The 12128-nt window shown below is 33.6% G+C and overlaps 1 protein-coding gene across 5 annotated transcripts in view; it reads right to left on the bottom strand.

Annotated features, from left to right (window-relative positions):
• TOP2B (DNA topoisomerase II beta) overlaps positions 1-12128 on the bottom strand; it is a 61563-nt gene that overhangs the window by 4470 nt on the left and 44965 nt on the right. For all 5 annotated transcript variants that reach the window (XM_036332774.1, XM_036332773.1, XM_036332775.1 and 2 more), the window contains exons 26-33: positions 9387-9542; positions 9150-9233; positions 7826-8020; positions 5340-5484; positions 4945-5112; positions 3932-4133; positions 3140-3219; positions 1818-1928 (exon numbers count right to left, since the gene is read on the bottom strand). In XM_036332774.1, coding sequence (XP_036188667.1) covers positions 1818-1928; positions 3140-3219; positions 3932-4133; positions 4945-5112; positions 5340-5484; positions 7826-8020; positions 9150-9233; positions 9387-9542 — 1141 coding nt within the window. The remainder of the gene's footprint in view (positions 1-1817; positions 1929-3139; positions 3220-3931; positions 4134-4944; positions 5113-5339; positions 5485-7825; positions 8021-9149; positions 9234-9386; positions 9543-12128) is intronic.

Below are 12128 nucleotides of genomic sequence, written 5' to 3' on the forward strand. Positions count from 1 at the left end.
GTCGTTCGACCCCAAAAGGGTCGCGATCCACAGGTTGAGAACTGCTGCCATAGCCATTCCTATTAAAAAACAAAACCTACGCTTTTATGGAAAATGTATTCCCAGTTCCAATTTGAGATGTTAAGCCCCCTCATTAGAATAGGAGGAGCCCACACTCTTACAGCAGTGGCAGCCACAGATTTTGTGGCTTTTCCCCCTTTGAGTCCTCATGCTGAAATATATACCACAAGAGCCACAGCAGCTCCTAGCAGAAGTATAGGCTTGGATTATCAGGTTGTTCTAGGGACCACCTTTTATCTTCAGAAGAGTTTCCAGGCTTGCAAGTGTTAATTGGCACTTTCAACTCTACTGGGCAAATATTGTCAGACATCTGAGTACTGTGAGCAGCCTTTTTGCTGTAAACTTACTGGAGCTACAGAATTTAACTTTTATAATAATTTATGTAGTCCCCCCCTAAGAGAGGGACATGAAGCATGCTCTCCTTAAAATGGTTTGTTGTGGAAATTGTATTTTTGAAGGAAGGTTGAGGGCTTGCTGAGGTCCCTGAATCTCCCATTCAACTGACAAGGCTAGTTTAACTACAGGTAAAACAACCGAATAGGACAGGTGTGATACACCATCTTTGTAGTTAATGCTAAACTTTAACTCTTTAGATTAAATAAGAGTGAATAGGTTAATGAAGGAAACAGGTTGATATGTTCAAAGAACTGATATGGCTCCCAAGTTATCAGGGTTGTTATAAAATGCTAATATGAAGATAAAAAACTGAAAGGAAAATTATAGAGCCTGTTTGGATTTGAGTCCCTCAGAAGTAGACCCCACCTTATTATAAGACAAAGATTCAAGTATTTATTTGAGAAGTAAAGGAAAAAGAGTACAAAAATGAGACAATGAAGAGAGGGCAGCCAGTAATGGGTAAATTAATTCAAGCCTGTCATCAATCTAGGAGCTTAATCCCAAGAAGAATCTCTTGACCCTCTGGGATATGTAAGAAGACATATCCCAGAGGGTCAAGAGCAGTAAGATACTTGCAGACCAGCTTTCCTCAATAACAGAGGTGGCTGCATGGGGAAATGTTAATATTCCAGCATAGCAATAGAAAGTCCCGAGGCAAAGAAATATAGACATGCCTCATATGCACTGAACTGGTAAGGAAAGGGCACCTAATTGCTCACTAGTACATTCAGAATAAGTAGGGACTTTTGTTGTTGTTCTGTTACATCTAATACATGTGTTTCTATAATAGTGCTGTCTATTGTGCATTTTTAAGATCCTGAAGGGACAATCCATACTGTTTGTTTACTTGCTGTGGAAGTAGCAATTATCTTTTAAACACAAAGCACTAATACCTTCTTTAAAAATACCAAGGTATGTACCTTAGTACTAGTACCAAATTCATGAATCAACTTAGTGTTTCATAGACAATCTTAAGGCTAAGGAAAAGAAAGACATTCTATGACTCAAAGAAAAAGAGGACCCCAACTGAACTGACCAATCATTCCACATAGAGGAGTTAAGGCATGACCTGCATAGATAATATAGTCAGGCTACTAGCAAAATAAAATTTTAATCTACTTTACTATCTATACTATCTTTAGTATCAATGCATGGGATTATTTTATTATAATTACAGTCTTAAAATCATTGCTAATTACCTCACATGGTTAGAAAACAAGAGGGATTCTCTTTATACACATTTATACTTGACAACTAGCCTAGTGAAATCCTAGTGCAACTAGTTTCAATTTATATTAAATTTCCTTTGACATCAACTACATGGTTATGCAATGCTTACAAAAATCAAATATAGTACATACCCTTTTTAGCAGCTGCTGTTTTACTTGGAACTTTATCTATTTGTTTCAGACCAAATGTTGGTGAAAAAACAGAAGCAGAATCTTCTTCATTACTGTCAAATTTAGCTGAATCTAAAAATTACAAAGCTTTTTTTCAGTAAAGGGATTCTGTAAGGACCACTTAATAATTAAACTTTGATTCTTTTTATTGATGATTTCTTTTTAGCTAGGTAATTGATCTTACAATCCACAATATACAAACAGCTGAAAATAAAAAATATAACATATTTCAAAAATGTTAACTGTTTTAAAACAGTAAAGAAATGCATAATGAATTTTTTAATAGTCCCAAAGGCTAAACATTTAAAAGTTAACTGACCAATTCAAAAATAAATACTGATGATTTATTTTAAAGTGAGATACGAAAAAACTCTCACTATTATTTTAGTATCTACACATTTAATGCTATTAACCATTTCAAGAATTAAAGTAATAATGACCAAATGTAAGAGAGTAGTAAATATATCTATCTGGCCCTGACTAGTGTTGCTCAGTGATTGGAACGTTGGCCTGTGCGCCAAAGGACTGCGGGTTCGATTCGGGTCAAGGGCATGTTCCTGGATTGCAGGTTCAATCCCAGGCCTGGACATGTTTGGGAGACCACCAATTGATGCATGTCTCTCTCCTCTCTACTCTCTCTAAAAATCAATGCAAAAATATGTCCTCTGGTGAGGATTAACAACAACAAAAAAGTGCAAATCTATCTATACGTATAGAGCATGTACAAGATCTATGTGTGTTAAAAAGTCAAGACAGTCAGTTCAGTCTAACCAGATTGTTTTGATCTTAAAAATTCCACACACAAAAATATGGGTCATAAAAAAATATACACCCTGATTAAATTTGCTTTGGCTTAGTAAAACAAATCTGTACATTGCTACCCTTGGAACTTTTTAAAAAACTATCATGTATACATTCATGTTGCCATGAAAATAAGATTTCAATCTTTAAAATTTTCTTTCTACATTTTTTCTCTCATTAAAACACCCCCTCTACACCCGTACTCCCTACACTCACTCACACTGGTTAGCATCTGCCTATCTACCTAAGTGCTTCCATAATGCCTACTTTGACCAAAGAGTTGGGAATAACCTCAGGAAAGGTAAATACACCTTATTACATTGAGGAAAATGTAAAAAGAATGTTAAAAAGAAAAGATATCTAGTCATAAAAACATCCTGAAATTAAATCATGACATAATGAGTTATCTACTGTTTCTTTTTCTTCCCCACTAAATCACAGCAATAATATAAGTAACCAATGAAAAGACAAAATGAACATACCATCTTCTGACTTTTGAGAGTATGAAGGAAATGAGAAGAGATTCCCAAAATCCTGAGGTTTTTTGTCATGTGAAGATTTTCTGTTAGAAAGAAAAATTAAACACCACAATGTAATTTAAATATCTGGTTTCAACCTTGACAAATTATATATAGCATATACTGCACGATTATAATCATAGAACAAAAGATTGTTCTCTCATTTGTTTCTAATATGCACAAGAGTAGGCAATAATCCTATTTTTTATCTTAGACTGCATGTGGTAAAATACTTCTTAAAAAATCTTAAAAAATAGCTCATACACTTCACATCCTACATGTTAGTCATGTTAGTGTTCAGACTCATCAGAAGCAAGAAAAATCAAGGCCAAAATTAGGAAAGAAAACTAAACTTCCTATCTCTAAAGATTTATTAACTACTATGTCCCACAGGCCTGCTGCCAATTTTTGTAAATAAAGTTTTACTGGAAACCGCACACTTGTTCTTTTACATATTGTTTATGGCTGTTTTCTTCCCACAACAGCAAGACTGAATAGTAGTGGCAGAGATTATATGGTCTGCAAAGCCTAAAATATTTATTATTGAGCCCTTAATGGAACAAATTTTGCCAACCTATGTTCTAAAACTATAGCAACAGTTATGTCAACAGCTGCAATATTAACCAAATTTACTGCTTCATGAAGCGGATCTTACCTAGAATAACAATTTCTTATCCAAAGTTTACAGTAAGGTCTTTGATGGATGCCTAATCAAGCTGTGCCATACAATTGAGTAACAGTTGTTTCATTACTTACTCTGGAGTAGCTTTTGATTTGGCTGGTGAAAATGTATATTCATCTTTATCTAGGCCATCTGAAGGAACAAATTCATCTTCCTCATCATTTGTTATGGGAGATGCTTTAACTTTTAATTCCTCTAAGTCATTATTGTCATCATCATCATCAGCATCATCATCCTCCTCTTCTGAGAAATCAAATGTGTACTTAGGCCTCTCAGCTAGGAGAAAAGTGAAAGTTAATGTTATAATCAAATCCAGCTTTATCCACATAAAATAGGATGAGTAACGCATTTGAAAAATATTCCAATTATCTCTAAAAATACTTGAGGAAAAAAAGAGATAAGCATTTAGAGAATAAACGCCAATAATTTTGCCTCAGTTTTGATAGTGTAAACATCTATCTATCTTGTAATTCTCAGGAGGCTATGGGGTAATAATAATGCTGCAGATATTAGGAGAGCATAAACTGATGAGATTAATTTTTAGAATAATACTTAAATATTACTTAAAAACAGGAAAGTAGTTATTATGGCCAATGTAAAAGTGACTATGAATATAAGATTTCCCATTTCTGCAATTACAAAGTTACTATTGACCCACCACTCTTAGGATGCTACCAAAATACTATTTTTCTTTTAACCAAATCATCAAACTATTGATGATAAACATCAGTAAGAAAACAATTTGACTTTGGGTGGGGGACACACAATGCAATATACAGATCATGTATCATAGAAATGTATACTTGAAACCTATATAATCTTCTTAACCAATGTCACCCCAATAAATTTAATAGAAACAATAAAAGAAAACATGATTTATTTTAGGGAAATTTGTTTTATGTCCAACTTTGCTAGAAAAAAATCATTTGGTAAGGAAATTTCTGTCTTCTTGAACTATAACTTCTGAAACACTAATGGTTTAGCCCTTTAGTTATATTGGTAATACTAACAATACCAACTTATATGAGTATCACTAACTTGGTCGAACTACAACATACAGTAAAATGAATATAAAATGTATCAATACCAGCTGCTCTCCTAAGCAAAGAATCTCTTGGAATAACCACAGGTTCTGTTTCTTCCAAGTCACTTTCTGACTTGGACTCATCATCTGACCAAGGATTCCGTTTCTTCACTTTCTTTGCACTAGGTTTGCCAGATGATGTAGATGCTTTTCTTTTTCTCACCCTGGTACCTAAAACCAAAAGAACAACAATGATACATGTATCAACACTTATACAAATGCCATTAGCAAAAATAAAACTGTTATAATGAAAAGTTTATTATAAAATAACAAATGTTAATGAACATTGGAGATATTAAACTATTCGAAACAAAAAAAAAAGCACAATCAAAAGAATCTGGTAATACTCTAAATATACAGATTTTTTTCACACAAAATAATACGTTAAAAATCCTCACCAGGCTCTTTTTTCTCCCTTTTGGGTTTGGGACCTTTACTTATAGGCACTGCCTGTATCAGTGCTTCTTCTCCTGTGCCTTCTACTGGTGTTCCACTGAATTCTTCATCACATTCCACTTTTACTGCTGTGGTATCAAGATCACCCTACACATTAAAAAAAAAAATCAAACCATGAATAAAATGAAAGTTAAATTAATACTATGTACTTTAGAGATACATTTCCAGCCAATATATTGCTTCTTCATATTAGGTGAGTAAAAAAATAAAATAAAATGTAATTCTAATGAGGTCTTAACAGATAACTTTGATAAGACCATATTTTACTTTATCATATTGCTTACCACTCTAATCTTCTGGTACGCACCATGAGACGACAGCTACTTAAAAGCAACCATAATAAAAAGAAATAAGGCCGCTTTTGATTATCAATGGGGCATTAAGACCAATAACTAAGTACACCAAAAGTTACCTGCAAAATAAGTTGCTATAGTTCTGGTCTCTATATACTAGAAAAAAATCTTCAGATTGAAGGAAAATAAGAAACACAGGTCATGCACTGCTAGGCATTATAAGACAAAGTCCTCTGACTCTAAGATTACTGAGAGAGAGGATACAAGTCATTACAATACAAATAAATATACAAGGCGATATAACAGTGACCCATAGGAAGGAGTGAGCAACTCTGCCTAGGGCAAGGCCAGGGAAGACTCCATGAGGGGCCTTTCTGATGGGTTTTGAAGTAATCATGTTTGCCAGGTAAGAAGGAAGGAAGGAAGAGCATCCTGGCAAAAGACACAGAGGCATGAATCACCACATTGTTTAGAGAATTACAAATAGTCTGCTAGGATTCAAGACAAGGTGAGAGGAAAGATTAGACATACAGAAACACAGGGAGGCATGCAGGGGCTAAATCACTGTGTACAGGAGTCTGTGTGTATTCAGTGGGGAGTCACTGAAAACTCTTAAGCATTTGTATAATAATCAGACTTACTTTTTGGAAATATCACTCTAGTAGTAAGAGATTACAAAATCCTCCTGCCATAGGAACGAAGTGGAAAAAGATAGAAGTCCTGATTAGATGACTATAGATAGGAAGACTAGTGAAGAGGACCCCTTTAAATTATCTCAGAGAAAACATCAAATCCTAAGATAGTATTAATGGGAATCGAGATAAGGAGGTAGATTTCAGAATTGCTTCACAAGAAGTCAGTATGATTTAGTTACTGACTATATGGGAAAATTCCCAAGTTTCTGGTTTATGTTAGTGATGGCTGATGTTGCTAGTAACTGATATAAAGTACAGAGGTGGAAAAAGTGGTTTTGAAATTAGGATAAGTCCAGTTTCAAAAATGCTGAGTTTGAAAGGCTTTGGACATTTAAATAGCTATAGTAGCTTGGCACTCCCGAGAAGCTTAGGGACATAGATTTAAGAGTCACTGTGTGAGTGGGAAAAGCTCTGGGCATAGATTATGTTACTCAAGAGAACTATGTAAGATGAAGAGAACAGTGCTGAGAACTAAACCTGACACACACCAACTAAAGAGGAGAGCAGGCATTTCCCTAAGGAGAAAGCAAGTGCATGTTTACATTAACCTGTGTGTGGTGGGGAGCCAGGTAAGAGGGAAGCAGTAGAGACCTCAGTTTATTAGAACAGTAGCAGAAAGTGATCTCTCTGATATCACAGTGCTTCTATACTTCAAATCTTAGCTCTGTACCAATCTCTCACTCCAGCTCTTAGGCTCATTTTCCAAGGTCTAATTACACTGTTGGGCACATCTATCTATCTATCTATCTATCTATGTATCTATCTATCTACCTACCTACCTACCTACCTACCTATCACCTGAGTTCTAAAATCAATATGGGCAGAAAAATTAGCCTCTCTCTTTCAGAACATCATGCCCCCCTGTTTCCTCTGCTCTGAACAATATTCTCAATGTCTCCTTCTTCTAGCTAACTCTTGCCCATGTGCTGGAGGGTGTAAGTCTCATACTTTTGAATCCTAAATAGTACCAATCAATGCCAATGACATAAGATGTACTTGATGATTTTTTAACTAATAGTAAAAACAACTAAATAGTAAAACATGATAGCTTTTAATAGCCAAACAAATCCTTTTCCACTATAAAAGGATTTCCTTTTCTTAATTTGTCATGATATAGTAATAAAGTTTATATTTTAAATTTAATATATATATTTTTTGTTGTTCCATGATTTTCATTTAGAATGCTGCTGAGCAGAGTATTTCTATTTCTCACTTTAAAAAATGAAATCAAGTAGGTTACTCTTTACATATGTGGTTCCTTGACTAATGTTTTCCTCCTTTGGGTCAACTGCTCTCATAGAACAAATGATTTCCCATCACAAGTGAATATATTAGAAACAAGAAAAGCATTATTTAAGCAAATAGTGAAATTAAAATACATATATACATCATTATGGAGGTGGAGTCTACCAATGAGCTAAAACAAGAGATATGTCATACCTTTTTCTTCTTCAGCAACTTTTTGCTAGCATCTGCCTTCATAGCAGTGATTTCGGGAACTATCCTCCTGCCATAAGGTGAGGGCATTGTCTCTTCCAGTTGAAGTTTCTTCACCTTAGGTTTCCCAACTTTACCTTTTACTGCTTTTCCGGCCATTCCAGCCATTAAATCTTCTCGTTCTTGCGCTTCCACTTTCTGAAATATAATTATAAAGGAGGCGGAGTGACAACAGGAGCATACATAACATTAGAAAAGACAATACCTATTGCATAAAAGTTAAAACTAATTTTATTCACTCAGTAGGGATAAAGCTTTCCTTTCAAGTGATCTAAAATAAAGTAATGGGGAAAATAATAATTCTACATAGAAGACCTGGGTTGTAGTCCCAAGTCTATCTAGCTTCTCATTTGTAGTACAAGAGGGTAGTAAATAAATGACCTACATGGTCTCCTCCAATTCTAGAACCCTATGTTGTATTATGAAATCAAGACTTCTGATGTGGTATCATCAGAATTCTAGCAAATCATAGGCAGTTAAGTACGAAGTTATTCTTTACTATTGCTTTAGCCATAACAGAAAAAAAAACCTGTTCATAAACAAAGTCAGAAAGTATGAAAATTAAAAGGGCCATCTTAATCTTTTGAAGAGTTAAGAAATCCTTGTAACATGATAGCTTAACAGAAATTACATAAGCTTTGAAATCAGACAGATCTCAATTTCAGTCTTAGCTCTTCCACTTATTAGCTATAAATCCTTGGTAAATACGGTTGTAACTCATAAAGCACCTACTATGTGCTAGACTTAAAAATCATGTGACCCCCACTTTATGGATAAGGAAACTGGGACACTGAGAGGATAAGTAATTGCTCTTAACCATAATGATATAATTCCTCTCTAAGCCAGTTACTTAACCTCTCTAAGCTTCAGGATCTTCATCTATATAATAGGTTAATAATAAATAACCTCTCTCATTTGTTTTGGTGGTGGGAGTCATTCTGAGGATTACAGTGCCAACATACAACAGAGATTCAATTAGTTTTATCATTAGATCTTAAATGACATTGATCAACATAAAAATTAAGTCTAAACACTTTCAATGTAACAAAACCATATCCAGAATAAATTCATTGTGTGGACCTACTTTGCTAACTATCAAATAATAAAATAAAGTGACAGATTAAAAGTGAAAGCCCCCTGCCCGCCACCGCCCCCGCCCACTGCGGTTTCACCCCCCCCTCCCCCCAAGGAAGGACGTCTGGAAGGACGTCTGGTCTAATTAGCATATTACGCTGTTATTATTATAGATATTAGGGATTTAACCTACATCCAGTTCTTCAACAAATGCTGCTAAATCTTCTTTCCAAAGATCTGAAGGAGATTTTCTTTTAAGATCATTGACCTCTCGCCCCTATGATAAAAAAAGTAGTATGATTTTAAACATCCGATAATAGGAAAAAATGTATAAATGGTAAATCAAAATACTTCTTTTTGAAAAAAGAAAAACAAAGATATGGATAGCACTGAAATAGTTTCAAATTATTTAACCCACAAAAGTTCATACTTTTGAATCTCTCTGTTTAATCAGTTCTTCAACTTTTTCTTTAGTAAGAGACCACAGAGACATATTTAAAATATAATTAAAATCAGGGCCTGAAGGAGTTCCTGAATCAGAGGAACTATCATCATGCTGGTTTTGTGTTTCTTCCTCTTCTGTTGCCTGTAAAAAATAATAAACTTTGTATTAAAGTCCTGTATAGCATCAAATCACTGTTGAATTTTATCGAATACGGATTTTAAAATTCCTTTAATGCTATATTCTTAGTGCTACATCTTCAGTTAGTGGAGTTATTTTAGATTATCTGCAAAATTACCTAAAAATATATTTCCTATAAAAAGCTTAAATGTTCTAAAAATGTATAATAAAGTCTTCAAAAGGAGTGGTATATTCAGTCCCTATTCATCCAGGAATGTGATAAAAAATTAACTGTATTGCCCAGGCACTATAATTCACAAAATGAGAAGACACAAAATTAATAGAGTGGAACTAAAGTTTTATCACTGCATCTTGTCAAATTTTTATATCAGTGAGTGAATGAACAATTTGAAACCCAAAATAAATGTCACTTGTGAAAAATGTTTTACAGTTATACTAAATATGCTAAGGTACAGTCAACTCTCTAAGGATGAATTCTTTATAAAAATTCTCTAAGCAAGACTAATCATGTAAGGACTAAGAAAATTCACTTAAGAATTTAACAGCTGTTGAGTAAGAGTCTGAATTATGAGGGCTATTCTAAAGTTTGACTCATAAGGTCTTTTTCACAAGAAAGGATTGCAATAAAAAAATCCTCATGCTAATACCAAATTTCAAAATGCAATGAATTTAATAGAAATTGTAGGTGACATTACCTTTAAATCTTTTTAAATAATAACAGCCATTACATAAAACTGCATCTAAATTGTTTAAGGCACTCAGATAATTAAAAATGACTGAGTTAACCATGACACTCCATTAAACAAAAAAGTTCACTTTTGGTAACCAAAAGAGAAAAAAAAAGTTTTACAATTTAATTTAAAATGTTCAAGTAAAATAATACATATAAACGAAGTCAAGTTTAAGTAAGTATACTTTAGAAACAAAAGGATAAAAGTAAAAAATTGCAAAGCAAGAGGCCGCATTACATAAACAAACTGTAAAATTATGCAACAGCAGCCAAATAAGGAATACTGTTGTTCGGCTGATAGATCATTAATAGATACCTGGATAACTTGTGATAAGTTTTTAAAAAGTTCATCATGAAACAGTGTGCTGCTATGGAATATTTAGGTTGTTACACTACTAAAAAATACTATTAGAGTGTCATAAAATCCTGCTTAGACCCACACTTTACAAGTATATTTGCTCTAGGTTTTGATGACACTGGAGTATTATTTATTAGCGAGCACTCCAAAATATGTTTATCTATCATTGTTAACATGAAGGTGACTAAGGATACTTTCAGAAATAAAAATATAAATAAACTTTTCAAGGTTTAATGACCAAATTCTACTATGATTTTGAAGAAAAGAAAAAAACCCAAAATACTATAATCTTCTAATTATCTGTTTTATAATTCTCTCTTCTCCAAATTCTACACAATAGGACAGGCTTTTAAGGGTGCTTCTTTTGTTACTTGAACCCACAAATGGAACCCACAAAATGAACCCATGACCAAGATGCTGAGCAAATTCTGATGGTGGCAATGAATTATTAAAACCAAGTACTAGGTTTTATCTATGAAGTCTATTTCCAACAGAAGGGCATTCTCAAACTCTAAACACATATCTTTTAAAACTAAGCATTAAATTCATTAGCTCACTAGTTGATTTTTTTTACGACAAAAATTAAACAGTGATACAGAAGGGCAAATTAGTATATAAACTATAATTTGGGGGTTACGAATGCAATAAAACACATTGAAAGGAAAGCAAATGCTTGTTAGGTTATCTTAATTCTGAATGCTCCCCATCTTATCCTACCGCTTTTTCCTCAAATGATGAATAAGCCTATTACCTTACTATGATTTGCAAAATATATAATTTATTCAAATTTTTCTCACTCTAATATATAGCATTCTATTAACTATTCAAAATTGAAAAAAGCTATAATAGTGTAAATGAAAGCAGCATTTCAATACAGATTGATGAAAAATCTGAAAAACATTATGGTTGAGAACTCATAAGTATAGGGAAGTTTAAAGTTTCAGTTCAAGTTATGTCACATAATCATAACTATATTTTAAAGATGCTAACACAGTATCAAAAATTAATCATTTCCAATTTTCTTCCTTTTGTACATTTGCGTTCTCAATCACAATGTTGCATTGCCTTTCTAAAATTTTCCTTTAATTATGCACAACAGCAAGAAACTAATTCTTGAGAGGAATCTCAAAGTTCAATATTCCATTCACTGAACTAATATTAGTACTTTATGATCTAAAATGGACAATTTAATTAAAAACATCAGACTTTTAATCTCAAGTTCCAGGGTTTAAATCTCCAGCCAAAGATCTAAGCACAGGACAGAATACAGATGGTGCTCGATAAATACTATAAGATCAAACATTTTGTCTCTACTCTTCCCAGAAAAATTGAAACCAGATCAAGTGAATGGTGACTGGATTACGATGCTGTGACCAGAGAATGACCAATGTAAACTTATTTATGTACTACCAGTATAGTTCCCAGATAATATGCATGCAGCTCACAAAAACCACCACCATAACTGACACCCTTTAATGGCAGGCTCAGAAAAAAGGCCAAG

The sequence above is a fragment of the Myotis myotis genome, unplaced genomic scaffold (genome assembly GCF_014108235.1).
Source record: "Myotis myotis isolate mMyoMyo1 unplaced genomic scaffold, mMyoMyo1.p scaffold_m19_p_13, whole genome shotgun sequence".
Classification (NCBI taxonomy): Eukaryota; Metazoa; Chordata; class Mammalia; order Chiroptera; family Vespertilionidae; genus Myotis; species Myotis myotis.